Below are 18,762 nucleotides of genomic sequence, written 5' to 3' on the forward strand. Positions count from 1 at the left end.
AAGATGTTTCTCTAATCAATCATACTTTTGTGTTCTATGTTGTAGCCTAAATTACTAAACCTTGATCCCTAGTTAGACCGAATCAATCCAAGCTTCGTCCTCAGATCCCTCTTGTTGGACTAGGCTTAATTTAGACAGCCCTCCTAGGTCTAGGCTAACTTAAATTAAGCTTCGTCCTCAGATCCCTCTTGTTGGACTAGACACAGCTTAAATAGCTTACGAAATTTTAGCCTAATTTAACCTAAGCTTCGTCCGTAGATCCCTCTTGTAAGACTAGGCTTAGATCAAACAACATTATTGTAACAACATAATTAAAACCAAAACTTAATCCGCAGATCCCTCATTTAAGACTAAGTTTCAATCCTACTTCAATCAAGTTCTAAGGCAACAATACATTTTCCAATGCTAAAGTCACCTAACTATGCACACAAATGGATGATCAGACCAAGAGCATGCAAAAATGAAGCATTGAACACAGAAAACATAATCAATTAGATATTAAGTATTTACATCAGTTGTTATTTAGAAATCCCCAATTAGGGTGTTTAGCCAGCCATTACAGAGAAACCCTAACAATAATGAGATTAAAGTAGAGAATGACAACTCCTTACACAAGAAGGGGGATCCCTCCTCCTCTTCTAAGCATCTCACAATCACTCTGCAACTCACTAATCTCTCTCTAATTACAAAGCCTAGGTCTCCCTGCAAAAGCTGCTCCTCTTGCTGCCTCCAGAGCTTTTTTCCCAAAATAGGCACTGTGGTGTGCTCTGCAAAAGCTCTCTGAAAAGTGTGTTTAAAAGTGTGTGTACCCTAATTCTGCACAAAACAAGCTTTAAATAGGCTCTGAATCCGCGATGTTGCGCTTAGTGCCACCCTCGCGCTTAGCGCGAGTAAGTGGATTTGAGCTTAGCGCCAATCGTGCGTTGAGACAGGTTGAAGACACCTGCTACACTTAGCGCACTGATCTCACGCTTAGCGCGCAGCCTTGATATTGATGCTCTGCCAGATTCTTCTATTGCGCTAAGTGCGCTAAAGCTGCGCTTAGCGGTGGATGCGCGCTTAGCCCAACTGATGAGCTGAGCTCAACTGCCACTTTTAGCACTTCATAACTTAGCCTCTTTTTCACCTGAAATTTCACAGATTTCATCATTAAATCCAATGGAAATATTCTAGAGACAGTTTTAACAATAGAACAAGATTTATTTACAAACTACTACGAAATAACCATAAATTGGGGAACAATACAAGTTTTGGAAAATGTTTTCTATACAAAAGTTAGTCGTATAAGACGACTAACACCAATCCTGCTCTGTCAAGTTCTAAGGAGACGATACATCTTTCAATGCTAAATCCCCTAACAGTACATACATATGGGTGATCAAGCCACAAGCATGCTATAATAAAGTATTGATAGAAATAATGAACACATAAAACAACCTTAATTAGATAGGGAAATAATTTACATCAATTACTCAGCAAGAATCCCTAACTGAGGGTTTAGCCTTCCATAGCAAGGAAGCTCTTTTTACAATGAAGAAAAGGAATTAAGAGAAATTGCTTGCTTACAAAGGAGTGGGGATGTCTCCTCCACCTCTAGGAATCTCACAATCACTCAAAAACTCACAAATCTTCCTAAAAGATCAAAACATGGCTTCTTTGCTTTGTTCTTTGCCTCTGTGTATTTCACTCTACAAGCTCTTACGGTTATTCAGCGTTTCTCTCTCGCACCCTCTGTTATTCTAGGCTTAAAAAAGGCTTACTAACCTTGATGTCATGCTTAGCGCCATTCTCGCGCTTAGCGCGAGTAAGTGAATTTTTGCTCAGCGCCAAACTCGCACTAAGCCTTGAAGGTGACAAACGACTCGCTGAGAGCGTGCCTACGTGACAAATTCCCTTCAAGATTCCTCCTATCCGCTAAGCACGTTGATGTCTCGCTTAGCGGATGACACTCGCTAAGCGCATTGAGCTCTCTTAGCGAGACATCAACCTTAGCACTTCTTCAAAATAACTCCTTTTTGCCTGAAATTGAAGAGAATTTAACATTAATTTCATGAGCAAGGCTTCTACTGAGCACAAATAAAAACAAAGCAAAATTTATTTACAATCCTACAAAAAGAACCATAAATTGGGGAAAATATATACATTTTGTAAAAGTTTTCTATACAAAAGTTAGTCGTATAAGACGACTAACAGTAGTCCACACACATTCGTACTTCCCCGTCATTCTTAGGGACCGGCACAATGTTAGCCACCCACTCCGGGTATCTGTTCGGTCGCGGCAAGTGCACCGGATCGCGCAAGTAGTATAAAACGGTAAGAACTGAATATCGAACTGTTGGGGAACTTGTATTACTTGGTAAAGCTACTTCAGTGAATAGGTGTCTAGTATGAAAAGAGATGTGTGGATTATGCACAGGTATGTAAACTAACTATTAAAAGGAAAATCACGTGAGTAATGATGCGTAAAGACAAGTACACAACACGTTGGTCTTCCTAGTAGGTGCCTGATGTTAAAAGGATATTCTCTACTTAACAATGCTCATGTGTTCTATGGTGTCTCCTGAAATTCTAAACCCCGATTCCTCATGATAGTCTAGCCTAATCCCGATCAAGCATCATCCTCAGATTCCTCTTGTTGGACTAAACTTGACTAGAACCCCATTAAGACAAACATATAAACAACTAGGTTACCGTACCCCAATCCCTCGTGATAATATGATAAACTAGCCCTGTCCTATCAAGTTCTAAGAATCAGAACAGTTTCCACTGTTTAATGATCCTAACAAAGCATGCATCTACTTGATCAAGGCAAAAGCACACTGAAATGAAGTACTAATAGCACAAAGAACACATAAAATACCATTAAATAGATATACAAGTATTTACATCAAGTACCTACAAGGAAGAACCAACAGAGGATTTAGCTCTCCATATCTGGGAAGATTCCTTTACAACAAAGAGAAGAGAAAAATGAAGGATTGAAGAAATACAAGTAGTGGGGATGTCTTATCCACCTCTAGAACCTCACAATCTCTCACAGACTCATCTCATGCTCTCAGGACGACTTCCTCTTCAAGCTCCGTTCTCTGAAGATCTTCGCACAAAAAAATCTCTCAAAACTCTCTGGAACTTGGACCTTTCTCTCTCTAGAATCTCTCACATGCAGAAGCTCCTTGAGAAAATGGCCAAAATCCCTGTAACTTGGACCTTTCTCTCTCTAGAAATCTCTAAACATGCAAAAGCTTCGAGAATTGCCCAAACTTATCTCCAAAATCTGATTTTAGGCTTAAATAGGTGGCTTTGTTTGTGCTAGCGCGCTTAGCGCGACTATGGACCGCTCAACGCGCATTAGTGGATTTCGGCTTAGCGCGTGCTTTTCTCGCTCAGTGGATGAAGTGGTGCGCTTAGCGGGATGACCCTTCACTCAGCACCAAAATTACTCAAAACAATGTATTGAAACTAATATAGTTATAATCAGAGAAATCAACAGAGTCTGAACATCCTCCTCATCTATCAAATGGAAAAATTGGGGAATCAGAGAGAGCAATAACTTCTCTAGATAAGGAATCAGAAAGATCAGCAGCTCCTCCAACTAGGGATTCAGGGGGAGCAGCAACTTCTCTAGATGGGGAATCAGAGATGATAATCAAAGGTGGAGATGGGGGAACTACTTCAAGCTCAGGAGAAGAAGGTGGATTCACCACTGGAGATTGTGGATCAGTTGGCACTGGTTCAACTCGTGCAGGTGTGGGCTCAAGAGGAGCAGCCTCGTTGAGTCTCACCAATGGAGGTTGAGCTCCAGGCCAGGCTACTTGCTCAAAAAAATGCTCCATAGGTATGATTGGCCTGTGGTGAGCCAATTCTCGCAGGCTGTGCATGATAATAAACTGTCCTCGGAATAAGCTTTCTAGCATAGGGATTAAGGTTTGAGAGCTTTGGACATCCGGTCCTATGGTTGCTGACGGAGGAGCTGGAGTGGATGATGAAGGGATGTCATCTGTTCTAGCCCTTTTTCTCGATGCCATTTGTAAATAAAAAGAACTCAAAATTCCTTAGACCAAATTTATTCAAGTTTAAAAACAGAAATAAAGGCTGAAATTAACGATGGGCGCTTAGTGGGATATAGCTTGCTAAGCGCGTCCTCAGAAACATAACATATCGGCTTAGCTGGAAACAAGGCTCGCTTAGCCCAATGGTTGCCGCGACGAAATGTGCTTAGCTCAGGTATACTCGGCTTAGCGCACGGCTTTCAACACAAAATTTTCTAAGTTACCTGGGCTTAACGATTAAGCCTCGCTTAGCCACATGTATCTCAATAGGAGGATGAGTGTTCATCCTCAAAAGATGAACTCGCTTAGCGCAGTAAGCGCACTTAGCGGGTTTGTCTAGAAATGCAAAAACTCAAGCAATTTTGATGAACTTGCTTAGTGCGGTAGGCGGGCTGAACAAGTTCATCGCGTTTTCCAGAAGAAAAAAACACAGAAAACGAACTTCGTTTTCTTCTCTTTTTGAGCCTCTAAAAGGCATTATCAAACATGCAAGACAATCGAAAATATCTACACAGCACAATCATAAATAAAGTCCTAATTTTTACCTAATCTAATATCATGAAAACCCTAAACATTGAAAGCTAAAATCTATGGTTTTGTACCCTATGGTTCAACAAAATAAAAGAATAAAGGGAGCAAGGAACTTACTTGTATCGTTGATGCTTTGATGCGTGAAGATGCAGAAGAAGCGAAAATGCAGGAAACTGGGTGCGAGAGAGAAGATGCAGGTAGTTCTGAAAATTTTGGCAATTGTGAGTGTCACTGATGTTACACTCACCTAAGCGAGCCAGAGAGACGTTTGGTTTCTCAAAGAGGCTCGCTTAGCGGATCTGCGTGCTTAGCCCACGTTTGAAATTCAAAATTATTTTTTTTGAACAAATAGCTGGGCATAGCGCACAGAAGCAGCGCTTGGCGAATTCTACAGGTCATAAAACCTGCAACTCTCGCTAAGCCAGGCTCTGGGCCGGCTTAGCTAAATTGATGCATCTTGAGTACAGAGGAGCATGCACTTAGCGGAAAATGGATCGCTTAGTGCTGACATTGTCATAAGGATTTGGGCTTAGCTAGCATGAGTGGCGCTTAGCTCGATGAAACCCAGTTTAGGCCGCAAAGAGTTGAGCTTAGCTGCCATGAGTGGCGCTTAGTCAGTGAATGCAATGCGCTTAGCGATCAGGCCATCGCTTAGCCAAATTCAGATCGAATTGAAATCAGCTTAGCTCAGCCTTGGTTAGCTTAGCGGACCAAATCAGCCTGAGATGCAAGGGTTGAGCGCTAAGCGCTAAAGGCTCGCCGCTCAGCGCATGACCAAAGATGTGCTTAGCGCGAGTCTTGCGCTTAGTGAAAGGACTGTTTTTTAGAAAAAAAAATTTCTGAGTTATTTTTCAGTCCCTTCCTTAAGAAATTGGAACCCTTATATCTATCATTCAAAAACAAGCTAATATACCCCAATGTACTGATTATGAAGCAAGTTCCACATGATACAATGCATAAAAGAAAAGGAAAGCAAAAGTTAAAACTGGGTTGCCTCCCAGGAAGCGCTTCTTTAACGTCACTAGCTTGATGCTTTTAACTAAATGGGTGATCACATTTTGGTCTGTACTTCCAGAACCTCCTTATCCATTTCCATTACCTGTAAGCAAACATTTTGTTCTGGAGCAGACTTGTCTTCAACAAATAAATCAAAATCAATTTTATGATCTTCAAAGCCCAGCTCCAACTTCTTTCTCCCCATATCAACTATACAGCTTGCAGTTAACATAAATGACCTTCCCAATATTACAGGAATGTCATTATCTTCACAGATATCCATTACCACAAAGTCTGCCGGGAAGATAAAATGTTTTACTCTGACCAGCACATCTTCAATTACACCATATGGTCTGGTAATGGAGCGGTCAGCAAGTTGTAAAGTCATCCTAGTGGGCATGATCTCCAACTCTCCCAACCTTCTGCACATGGAGAGTGACATTAAGTTAATACTGGCTTCCAGATCAATAAGAGCCTTTCCCACAGTGACTTCTCCAATTGAACAAGGAATGGTTACACTCCCATGGTCTTTATGCTTAGGTGGAAGGATCTTTTGAATCACAGCACTACAATTTCCTTCCACAACAATGTTTTCCTGGTGAATATACTTGTGTTTCCTTATTAACATATCCTTTAAAAACGTGGAGTAGAGTGGCATTTGCTGTAAAGCTTCTCCGAAGGGCATGGTTATTTCCAGTTTTCTAAAAATATCTAAAAATCTCGCCAAATGGCAGTCCTTCTCCTTCTTGGAAGGTACCACAGGATATGGTACTTCCACACCTTTATTCACAGCTTTTTCTCTTTTCTTTTCTCTAGCTTGTTCACTTCTACTCTCTTCATTCTTATTTTTTTTCATCTTTTTCAATTTTTTCATTTTCTTTTTCTTTTTCTTGGTCATTTAATTCCTTTTTCTTGACCATTATTTGTTTTTCTTTTTGCTGATTGCTTTCACCTCTCACATCATCTTTCTTATCATCAATACCTTTCTTTTCAACAGCTTTCTTCTTGGATACAACACTATCCTCATCCTCCGCCTCCATAAGCCTCTTACTCCTTGTCATCACAACTTTGCATTCCTCCTTGGGATTGACAATCCAATCCGTATGGGTTTTTCCACAGGTAACAGCCACAACCACAAGAAGAAAAACGCAATCACGAACAACAACAAGCAGCAACAAACATACATTTCGACAACCATCATTCAAACAACAACTCATCAAATTAAAAAACTCAACAAATGACTTACCTCGAAGGAGAACCCGCGTAGAAGAAGAAAAAGCAACCACGAACAAGAAGATGAAGCACCACATAGAAGAAGAAGAACCACTCACATACAAGAAAAAGAACCAGCAATGGACGAAGACAAGATGAACTTCGCCCAAGCACGAACACAAGAAGTCCTATGGAGCAGCAACAACAACGAACAACAAAGGGTGAAAGGCTGAAGAGGAAGAAGAAGCTGAACGAGAGGAAGAAGAAGGCTGAACGGCATTTTCGTCCTTTCACCCGAGTTGTTGGGTGCCTCAAGCAACACCCTTTTTGGTTCTCATGTATCTTCTAAACTAATGCATAGTGCATACCAATTTTGTGATGTAACAAGTACATCCTGTATATGTTAGTGATGAACTCCTTTTACCTAATTGATGGAAATATAAGATTGATTGAATGGTTAAAAATTAATAAATAGAGAAAGATTGTGAGTTTGATTTATACTAACAAAAATTAATAAATTAATAATTAATAGTTATCATTAAAAAAAGAAAGTAAGAAGAATGGATATAAATAGTAGTATAACTTAATAAAAAAAATACTATTATGCTTCAAAATCACTTATCAATAATAAGAGTTTTTTTTTATGTAGAAATTAAAGATAAGTATTAAGAATTTCAATCATTTACAATCATTTAGAAACCTTATTCAACCAACTAACATAGATTTTAATATATTAATAAGAGCTTGTGTTTGCTTCCCTGCCATTCTAGCTAATTGCATAACTACTGGATTCTTCAATAATGATTAATGGACATTTGGGCTAAGAGTCATAGTCCCTTGGGTTCTCAACTCACGAGTCAGGACTTTAGACATCAATTTACCCACTACTGCTAAAGTTCCCACCACATTCCTTGCAAGAAGAAAACCTATTTTTTTCTTCTTTTTTTTTCTTTTATAAGTTGCACCAAGAAACTTTGACGCAGTGGAAATATTGTAAGAATTGAATAAAGGCTTAATTATATTTTAAAATTTAATTTGTTCCCTCAACTTTCAATTGTTTCAAATGAAATAATAATTATTTTTTTGTTAGTTCCATTAATTACTTGACAAAATTGATACTTTTGGTACCAGTTGTTAACACAATTAATATAAAAATGTTATGTTTTTCAGATCAATTGCTTGACCGTTGATGTAAAAGAATGTATAATTAAACTTCAAAATATAATTAAGAGAAAAATTGTATAATTAAATCTTTAATAAAATACACACAAAAAATGAATAAAATCCATAAAATGAAAATACAAATATAAGAAAAATAACTAGAAGTCTAGAAGAGTAATAATCCTCCAACATTCAAGTGGGATTTTCCCCTGTAGAAGTAGAACGCCACTCACGCAAGACATAACCATCTTCCTCAAGAGTACTGTATTATTCCTCCATGCCCATTCTTCATAACAAATTCTTCGAATTGTGCGCTACATTAGATGCAAAGCTGACGCATGCAGCATTCATTGGGCAATTCTAAATTGCAAGAACAACACATGTTTTTTTTTTATCAGTATAACATCACATGATTAAAAGAAAGACAAATAAAATAGAGAACACAAGCTCATAGGAAGGCCTACATAAAAGGTTCTGCTCATGAACACATTAACTAATTAATTTAGTACCTTAATTTATTATTTCCCCCTCCAGAACGAAGTGCCACTCTGATTTCCAACAAAAGAAAATGAGACACTATTCATGAGACCGTCCACTATCCCTCTAGCCATTATTGAACGTTTGACCTTCTCAAAGTGTGTCTTTCCCATTGTTACATTTCTATTTCTCACCATATGATTCACACCTCTCTTCCACCGTCCACAATCTTTCTCCTTTCCTATATATATATATATATATATATATATATATATATATATAAATCACCTTTGCCTTCATTTCATCACACATAACATAAACTTTTGTTTTTGTCATCTAAACTTAGTTAGAGTAAGCGCACTTTGATCAGCAACAATGGCAACCTACTGGAGCCATGCTTTGAAAACCATCCCTTCTTCCTTCGTGAAACCAGTTACTGTTAGTGCCAAAACAACATCATTATACCTCACACCCTCAATTACCAAACCTTTCTTACCCTTCACCTCATCAAACCACTCTCTCACCGAAAACCTTAAGCTGAACTCCACTTTGCCACACTTTTGCTTGTCTTCAGTCCCCAAGAAATCTTTCACTTGTAGAAGCCAGGCTGAGCCTGTTGACTCTGGTAGACATACCCAATTTTCAATTTTGTTTCTTTTTTTGTACTTTTTTCTTTTGGCTTGATCATGCGTTGACCCTTCTGTTTTTTTGGCTTGATTAATTTGTAGAAAAAGTCCAAGAATTGACTGTGTATGAGATCAACGAGCGTGACCGTGGAAGCCCTGTTTATCTTCGATTGAGCTATAAAAGTGTCAATTCCCTAGGTGATTTAGTCCCCTTTAGCAACAAGGTAAGTTTCTTCGGTTTCGTTTTGACAACATTTAGATATAATTTCATAAGTATTTATAGTGAATATTGGAATTTTAACTAAATAACCTATATTGAACTTTAATGCAAAGTTTTATTATGCAAATTAATAAATTGAAATTTCAATTCTAATTGGATAGCAACAATAAAAATCTAGTACATAAGTTTTATCCTTCACTGTTTTGCTGCATTTGAACGCATTTACTTTTGTTATGGTAATTTTATTTTAACATTATAATATTCTGAAGTTTATCTTGTTATGTTGAATTATTTGTTGTTTTTGTATTATGTTCAAACCTTAACTTTATGAGCTGCAAAAGGTATATATTCTCTGTTGTTATGATTCAACTGCATAGCTTCAATTGTTGTTAGGAAAGTGACTTATGTTTTGGTAATTAATTTTGTTTTTGGATTATGCAGTTGTACACTGGGGATTTGCAAAAGCGCATTGGGATAACATCTGGTATCTGTATTTTGATCCAAAACAAAGCTGAGAAGAAAGGGGATAGGTATGAAGCAATCTTCAGCTTCTACTTTGGAGACTATGGTCACATAGCAGTGCAGGGACCTTACCTGACCTATGAGGACTCATATTTGGCTGTGACTGGTGGGTCTGGCATATTTGAGGGTGTTAAAGGTCAAGTGAAGCTGCATCAGATTGTGTATCCTTTTAAGATTTTGTACACATTTTATCTAAAGGGTATCAAGGATTTGCCTCAGGAGCTTCTTGTCAAGACTGTTGAGCCAATTCCATCTGTTGAACCTTCCCCTGCTGCTAAGGCCCTTGAGCCAAATGCTACCATTGCTGGCTTCACCGACTAATTCATCAACTTTTTTTGTATTTTCTTTGGCCTTTGTAGTCTGATTTAAGTTACTGAGTAATAATATGTGGGGAGTATGATGAAAAGCTTGACATTATTCAGTTAGTGGTGTTTTAATAAATATAATGAATAACGAAAGGAAAAGTGTGTTTGCCACCATTTCATTATCTTTTCGAATTGTGGTTGTAATATTATTTTTGTATAAGTTTAATTTTTGACAAATTTTATTCTTAGATATTTTCATTTTACATATTTTATTCTTATCTTTTAAGACATTTGTAAATTTTATCTTAATTATTTTTTCATTAATAAGAACAAAAAAATAGAGTAAAATTTGTAAAAAAAAAAAAAATTGAGGGTGCAATTTGTTAGAAAAAAAATAATTTTTTTTTTATAAAGTTGGAGTAAAATGACTAAGTAAAATCTGCAGTTTTTTAAAGTTGAAGTTGAAAATAAAATATGTTAAATTAATTTATTGAGAGAAATTTTAAAAATAAAAAATTGAGGATAAAAAATGTAATTAAGTTTTCTCTATATTTTATATTAACTTTTCATAGTTTGATTAGTTATCGTATACCTTTTAATTATTAAAAAATAATTATTTTGTGAGATTGATCTTAAACATAGAGAGCAAATATTTTGGTCCGAGGGTTGTTATTATTTTTTTAATTTGTCCTATTAAAGAAAGAAAACGAAAACTTATACATTGATGGTGTAAAACACAGTCATCTATTATGGACAGTGTAGTATTTTACATTTTTAATTTATAGAGATTAAACTCTTAAAAAAATAAATTCTTTTTTTAGACCATTTTGAAGTTTGCTATTGAATCCCAATTTGTTACTGAATTATTTTAATCTTTGAAATAGTGATGGTTAGTTAAAAATTTGTATATTTAATAAACACATGCAGTTCTCCCTCCAAGCACATGATTGTTTTTTTTTATGTATCATATCAGTGGGTACGTCACAGGTAATACCGTTGGCTACATGTGAAAGAAATGAAATAAAGGATATAATGTGTATTTAAGATTTAAAAAGAAAGACTAGGGTGTACTTATGAAAAAGAGAGGTACAATTAGAAAATTTCTTTAGGAAGACTAATCTTACCTACTGTCTAAATAAAAGAGACTATCGAGTAATTTCCCGTATATATTATTTTATTGCATATGAATAGATAGATATATAGAAATAGAATAGAAGATAGTAGAAGTAGATTGATAGTAGATTTGATCTTTACAAATTATGACTCACCACAAAGTCATAAGCCACAATTAGTATATTTTTAAATTATCCACAATATACAAAATGGGCCAAGATGGATTTCGAAAACTCTTTTGGTCCACTCCCTCTTCCTCTCCCTCTCGCTTCCGTTTCTTAATTTTGGCAATCACAGAACCGTTGCACATGGCAATACACAATCCACAGTTTCACACCGTGAAACCCTAAATATGGCTTTCGAACCGGGTTCCGCAGTGGAAGTCAGCATCGACGGTGGTGCTGGTGCACTTGGCAGGTCATGGTTTTCCGACAGATTCCTGGTCCTGTACCCTAACGTGGCGGAGAAATCAACCGTGAGTTTTCACCAGCTCCGACTACTTCCCCCGCCGGAGACCCGTTGGATATTCCACTACGGCGAAAAGGTGGAAGTGTCTTTCGGGGACTCAGAACGAGTTCCTTTTCAAACTGTCATGTGTTAGATACTTTGTACCTTTCTAACTGTTGTCTGAATGATGATGCACGAGTCCTCTATATATCTAATTCCACCCTTTACCCTTTCCAGCAATATATGGACTACGTGCTGACAGTGTTGTGCTTTCTACTCCAATTCTGAGTTCTTTTAATATCTTTGCTTCTGTTGGTCACCAACTCTCCTCCAAATGCAGTCTTTCTTTTGTTGAACAAGTATAGATTGACGTGTGGCTTCAATTCTCCAGTGGGAAAGCTATCACAGCATGGCTGCAGGTGCTTGCCAATGTAAATATATTGGCATTGTGTGTGCATGCCATTCGCATATTGCATCTTGTAAGTTATATGTTTTCACCTCTTTATTATTATTTTAATGTTCATGACGTGTTGGCATTCATATGTCAAATTTTTTTTTGGCCTTTTGAAATATTCATTTAAATATGACTCCAAATTACTCTAATTGTGTAGGAACTCTCAAATCCCATTTCAATGAAAGCTCAACCTCCTAACTTTGCTAGATTGGAGCTGTTGATAGTGAAGCAGCAGGTATCTGCCACAATATCTAACAAGAAAATCAACACAGTACTGGAGTACTTGCTTCAAAACACTCCAATGGCCTACAAAGTTGATATCATTCACAAACAACACCTTTTTAAATGATATCCGTTCTTAGTTCTTCAAGTAGAGAAGTTTAAAGAGTATCCAGTTTTTGTCTATTTTATGCTTACCTTTCTCCTTGTCCTAAATACTCTTTTTGTACAGCAAATTATAGCTTGCAACATTGTAATTGCCTTGTTTACGAGGTGCTTTGAGACTTCTAATGAAAGTGGATGTTTTTATTTGTTTAATGGTACCAGGAGGTACGCAGAAGAGCTAACCTGTTCATGTATTAGGGAAGGTTTTGATTATATATTATTTGTTTACTTCAACAAGCAATTAAATTTCAAATTTGTAACAGGTAAAGCTGAGAACAAATTGGTCATACCATATTTTTAGGGATGTTCTTGCTAAGTTTTGGGTTTGGCTGTTGAAGGATGTGTCATTAGTTTGTCTTAGAGAATCAAACCAGAAATTCTGTTTTTGTCTTATCATTTGAATGAATGTGTTTGTCTATTGAAGTTTGCCCTTAGCTGTCCTTCCTAGCATAAATCATCTTGTAACTAGAGTTAGCTTAGTTGGTTAATCACTATGTAACTAGAGTTAATTTACTTAGTTATGAGTTAGTTATTCTTGCAACTAACTATATAAGCAATTGTAACAACCAACTTTAAAATCTGATTTCATTCTATGCTATTCATTGCTTCCTATCTCTTTTTCTCTCTAACTTCCTTTGCAAGCTTTCTCGGTTAGCTTTGCACACATCCATGATAGGCACGAGTTTTATGATGGTATCAGAGCTCTTCCATTAAAGAGTTCTGCTGCGAAACTCTCTATTCTTGTATCTTTTTCTAGTTTCCTTTCGATTCCTTCATCTTGGCCAACGATTTACCTCCACAAGATCAATCCTTGAATGTTCACAGTCCATACTATCTTCATCCATGAGAAAATCCTACGATTGTACTGGTTTCTCCAATTCTAGATTTGACGAATTACAATTCGTGGAGCTGTTTGATGCTTATTGCATTAAGTGCGAAAAATAAAGCTGAGTTTGTTGATGGATCAATCTAGAGATATGCCTCGAATCATCCTCTTCATGCAGCTGGGAAGAGATGCAACAATATGGTGGTTTCTTGGCTTATTCACCCAGTCTCACCTTCGATTAGAAAGAGCATCCTTTGGATGGATGATGCATGTGACATAAGGAAGGATTTGAAGTCGAGGTATTCACAAGGAGATTTGTTGAGAATTTCATAATTACAACAAGACATGACTTCTATAAGACAAGATGATCAAACCATAACTGATTACTTTAGAAGATTGCGTGTTATTTGGGATGAACTAGAGAGTTATAGGCCTAATCTAGTGTGTTCATGTGATCCAAAGTGTGTGTGTAATGCTCTTACTAGTGTCATGGAAAGGAAGCAACAAGATCATGTTATGCAGTTTCTTGGAGGCTTAAATGATCAATTTAGCACTGTTAGATCCAATGTATTCATGATGGATCCATTACCTAGCATAGCTAAGGTTTTCTGATATGTTGTTTGACAAGAAAGACAAATTAACAACAATGAAATGATAGGGAGCACAAGTTTGATCAATGCAACAAGTACCAACTCATCAAATTCAGGATACTCATGTACCTATTGTGGGAAAGACAATCACACTGTTGATAGGTGCTATAGGAAGAATGGTTTTCCTCAGAACTATGCTTCTAGAGGAAAAAGAGGTAGTCAAAGCAGTTCTAGCAGAGGGGACTCAAGAGGAAGAGGAAACAAACTCTGCATACATTGTGGTTTCACTAACCACACTATCGATGAGTGTTACAGGAAACATAGCTATCCACCTGGCCAGAAGTTTCATAAGTCTCAAAGTTCAAACATCAACTATGTCAATGTTGTGAAAGAAGAAGGTGGCAACTCGACTATATATTGAAATCAAGAGACACACAATGAAGAAGTGAAGTTAACTCCTCAACAATATAAAGCTTTGATGACACTGCTTCAACAGCAAGGCTCGGCCCACAACAACTCACAAGTGAATCAAATTGGTTCAGTCAACAATAAAGGTAGTGTACTATCCATTACTTATAGTGTAAGCAAGACAAGTAAAGATGAGGGGATCCTTGACTCAGGTGCCATAGATCATGTCACAACCTTTCTTCATTTATTCTATTTATGCAAGAAAATAAATCTTATAATTGTTAGACTTCCTAATGGTCACACAGTCACTGCAACTCATGCAGGCAGAATTCTGTTTTCTCAGTTTATATACCTATAAGATGTTCTGTACATACCTAGTTTTCAATTCAATTTGATTTCAACATCCAAGTTGATTTCTTCCATGCCTTGCAAACTGATTTCATGAATGCCAAATGTTTTATCCAGGATATACAAAATTTACGGAGGATTCGTACAGTTGAGATGGTGGAAGGTCTTTATAGACTCAAGATGACTCCTTTCAAGCTTGAGTACAACCCTAATTCAATTTGTCCTAGTATTTCTAGTATTTTAGCTTTCTTATGTAAGAAAATACCTATAAATTTGTGGCATTTTAGACTTGGTCATCCCTCTTTTAAAAGATTGTTGTTGTTAAAATAGTTTTATCCTATACTTACAACAGATAAACAATTTGTATGTGAGACTTGCCATCATTCAAAACATAAAAGATTGTCCTTTTCTAACAATGATTATCATTCTTCTTGTGCCTTTGCTCTTATACATGTTGATATATGGGGTCTTTGAAATGTAACTTCCTTAAATGGTTACAAGTATTTCCTTACTATAGTAGATGATCATTCAAGTCTTATTTGGGTTTTCCTCATGCATTCAAAAGTCAAAACCCAATATCATTTAAAGAGTTTTATTACAAATGTTGAAAGACAGTTTGAGTCAAAAGTAAAAGTGATTAGATCAGATAATGGATCAGAGTTCATTATGAAAGAATTTTATGATGACATTGGCATTGTACACCAAACTTCTTGTATTGAAACTCCCCAACATAATGAGATTGTTGAAAGGAAACACCCACATTTACTCAATGTGACTCGATCCTTATTATTTCAATCAAATCTCCCAACTGTTTTCTGGTCTTATGCTTTGATTCATTCTGATGTCCTTATTAATTGCATGCCTTCTCCTTTTCTTGGAAATCAAACTCCTTAGGGAAAACTACATGAAACCATCTGTGATATCGAATATTTAAGAGTGTTTGGTTGTTTATGCTTTTCTAGCACTTTGGTAGCCAACCAAAATAAACTTGATCCAAGAGCTGTTACTTTTGTCTTCTTGGGTTTCAAGCCAAATTCAAAAGGATTTATCACCTTTGATCTCCAACCCAAAGCCATTTCGGTCTCTAGGAATGTGATGTTCTATGAGGATTGTTTTTCATTCACTAATCGGGATAAGCTTGATCTTGTTACTGTCCTTTCTACCCCTTACATAATTTTGTTGATCAGTTTGAAGATTCATTTCCAGAATCACCAACTGATCATACCATGCCTGTAGCCAATGATAATAATTCTAATTCCTCAACTTCAGAGCAGCCCATTCATACAACTAGAAGATCTATTAGACAAATGCATAAACCAAGCAAATATAAGGACTTCCATGTCTCATACCTATCCTCAACTGCTGCCAGTCACTCTACAAGTACTAGTCTCTATCCTTTTAGCTTTGTTCTTTCTTATATCAGATTGTCTCCCTCTTATAACATGTCATTCTATCCATTACACAAAGTGTTGAACCTCAATCCTACAACGAAGCATTTAAGGATCCTTATTGGATTAAGGCCATGGATGAAGAGATTCAAGCATTAGAACTTAATAATACTTGGGTTCTTACTAATCTTCCTTAACACAAGAATGTTATTGGTTGTAAATGGGTGTATAAGATCAAGCACAGATCTGATGATTAGATAGAAAGGTATAAAGCAAGACTAGTAGCCAAGGGCTACACTCAGGTGGAAGGACATGATTATCTAGACACTTTTTCTCCAGTGGCCAAGTTAATCACAATGAGACTTTTGTTGTCCTTAGCTGCTACCAATCAATGGTATCTTAATCAATTGGATGTGAACAATGCTTTCTTACATGGTGACTTGAATGAAGAGGTGTACATGATTATTCCACAAGGCATGCAGGTGACCAAACCTGGACAAGTTTGTAAACTTCAAAGGTCCTTATATGGCCTAAAACAAGCTAGTAGGCAATGGTTTGCCAAATTGTCATCTTTTCTGAATTCACGTGGATATAAATAATGTGTTTATGATCATTCTTTGTTTCTTAAACATGGTTCCAAGACAATCATTGCTCTGCTGGTCTATGTAGATGATATTGTATTATCAAGCAATGATTTGACTAAAATTCAAAGCATTACACAACTACTAGATAATGCTTTCAAAATAAAGGACTTAAGTGATTTAAGGTACTTTGTAGGCTTTGAAGTAGCCAGAAAAACTGCTGGTATCAATTTATGTCAGAGAAAATATGCTCTGGACATTCTCAGTGATGCTTGTATGCTTGGAAATCCAACAGGTTGCTTTTCTACCTTAATTCATCAATAGGTTGCTTTTCAAATCCTTAAATACCTCAAGGGAACTCCAAGTGCAGGGATCTTTCTTTCTGCTATAAGTAACATTCGTTTAAAAGACTTTAATGATTCAGATTGGGCTGATTGTATTGACACCAGAAGATCTATCACTGGTTATGTTGTGTACATTGGTGACTCATTGATTTCATGGAAATCCAAGTAGCAAGCCACTGTGTTTAGAAACTCTTCAGAGGTCGAGTATCGGGCACTGGCTAGTGCCACTTGTGAGCTACAATGGCTCACCTATCTACTGGAAGAGTTTAAAATTGATTCCCAGTAGTCTGTTACCTTGTATTGTGATAACAAATATGCTCTTCATATAGCTGCAAATCCTGTGTTTCATGAAAGGACAAAGCACATTAAGATTGACTGCCATTTAGTTCGAGAGAAAATGTTGAATGGTCTTGTGAAGTTGCTTCCTATCCCTCCTGTAAACCAATTAGCAGATATCTACACTAAGGCTTTACTTCATGGCGCTTTCCAGTTTCTTTATTCCAAGCTAAGAATGTCTAATATCCATTCCTAGCTTGCGGGGGACTCTTAGCATAGATCATCTTGTAACTAGAGTTAGCTTAGTTGGTTAATCACTATGTAACTAGAGTTAGTTGTGAGTTAGTTATTCTTGCAACTAACTATATAAGCAATTGTAACAACAAACTTTAAAAGCTTATTTCATTCCATGCTATTCATTGCTTCCTATATCTTTTTTTCTCTCTAGCTTCCTTTGCAAGCTTTCTCGGTTAGCTTTGCACTCATCCATGGCAGGCATGAGTTCTCTGAGTCCTGTCCATTTGTTCTTGCTTGAGTCAAGGCTTCCTTGTATTATGTGTTCAAGCTTCTATTGCTCAGTTTGTTGTATGTTATCCATATTGCTTATGCTGTGTGGAGCAGGTATATATTAACAACAAGGTTAGATGCACTACCCTGTATTCTTCGTAGTTGCTACATGCAATGACATGATTTATGAATTATTAAGGGAATAGTTCCTAGTGGTTGAACTTAGGCTAGAAGGGATATATCTTATTATATTTGAAAGGGATTTGAGAAAAATATGTCTCTTCTTTCCCATGACTCTATTCTTTCAAATTGAATTATTTGTTTGTGTTTCTTATAATATAGCAATCGTAAATGGCAGTCAGTAGTCTAAGCATTACCTTCCTTCTTGGTTGAATCTTTTTGTTGATTGCTAAATATTTCACACATGCGGCATGATAAAATATGTGTGTTCTATGTACTTATTTTAGAAAGTTTAGTTTGTAAATAATACATTAAAAATCCTCCTATGCATCCTTCTACTAATATTTTTACTTGTTAAATAAGATATTGAATGTTTCTACATGCTTTTGTAATCTATGGTCATGTGCAATAAGATATTTCAATAAATTTTTAACCTTTTGTACTAGCTAAAAAGCTCATTTGACCGTTTGGTAAATAATCTTTATTTAGTAGTTTCTCAATAGCTTCTAGCATTTTTTTAAACGTTACTTGAAGTAACATTTTTTAAAATGCTAGCTTCTAACTTTTTATATTTTCTTTCATTTTTATTCTTAATACATTTATCAATTTTTATGCTTATCATTTTTAAATAAATTATGATTTTGTTATTTTTCAGTCATTTTACACTTTTCAGTTACTTCAATAAGTAGTTTTATCGAACATTTATAATTTAATACGTTATTTTTTTAATTTCCTGTTAGCTTTTCAACTAGTTTTGTCGAATATAACCTATAATTTTGGCTACCATTGACAAATAGAATAATTATTTTGGGCACAA

The 18,762-nt window shown here is 36.3% G+C and overlaps 1 protein-coding gene and 1 long non-coding RNA gene across 2 annotated transcripts; both read left to right on the forward strand.

Annotated features, from left to right (window-relative positions):
- The first annotated feature begins 8,704 nt into the window (after nt 1-8,704).
- AOC5 (allene oxide cyclase 5) lies at nt 8,705-10,296 on the forward strand. Its single transcript, NM_001255797.2, has 3 exons — nt 8,705-9,051; nt 9,155-9,276; nt 9,714-10,296. Exons 1-3 carry the CDS (start codon nt 8,802-8,804, stop codon nt 10,113-10,115), a joined length of 774 nt encoding a protein of 257 aa, NP_001242726.2. The 5' UTR covers nt 8,705-8,801; the 3' UTR covers nt 10,116-10,296.
- A 648-nt stretch (nt 10,297-10,944) lies between these two features.
- Nucleotides 10,945-12,650, forward strand: LOC106799774 (uncharacterized). Its single transcript, XR_001389550.3, has 2 exons — nt 10,945-12,138; nt 12,271-12,650. It is a non-coding gene; the product is annotated as an uncharacterized lncRNA (long non-coding RNA).
- The last annotated feature ends 6,112 nt before the right edge of the window (nt 12,651-18,762 follow it).

Source organism: Glycine max, chromosome 8, assembly GCF_000004515.6.
Source record: "Glycine max cultivar Williams 82 chromosome 8, Glycine_max_v4.0, whole genome shotgun sequence".
NCBI classification, from domain to species: domain Eukaryota; kingdom Viridiplantae; phylum Streptophyta; class Magnoliopsida; order Fabales; family Fabaceae; genus Glycine; species Glycine max.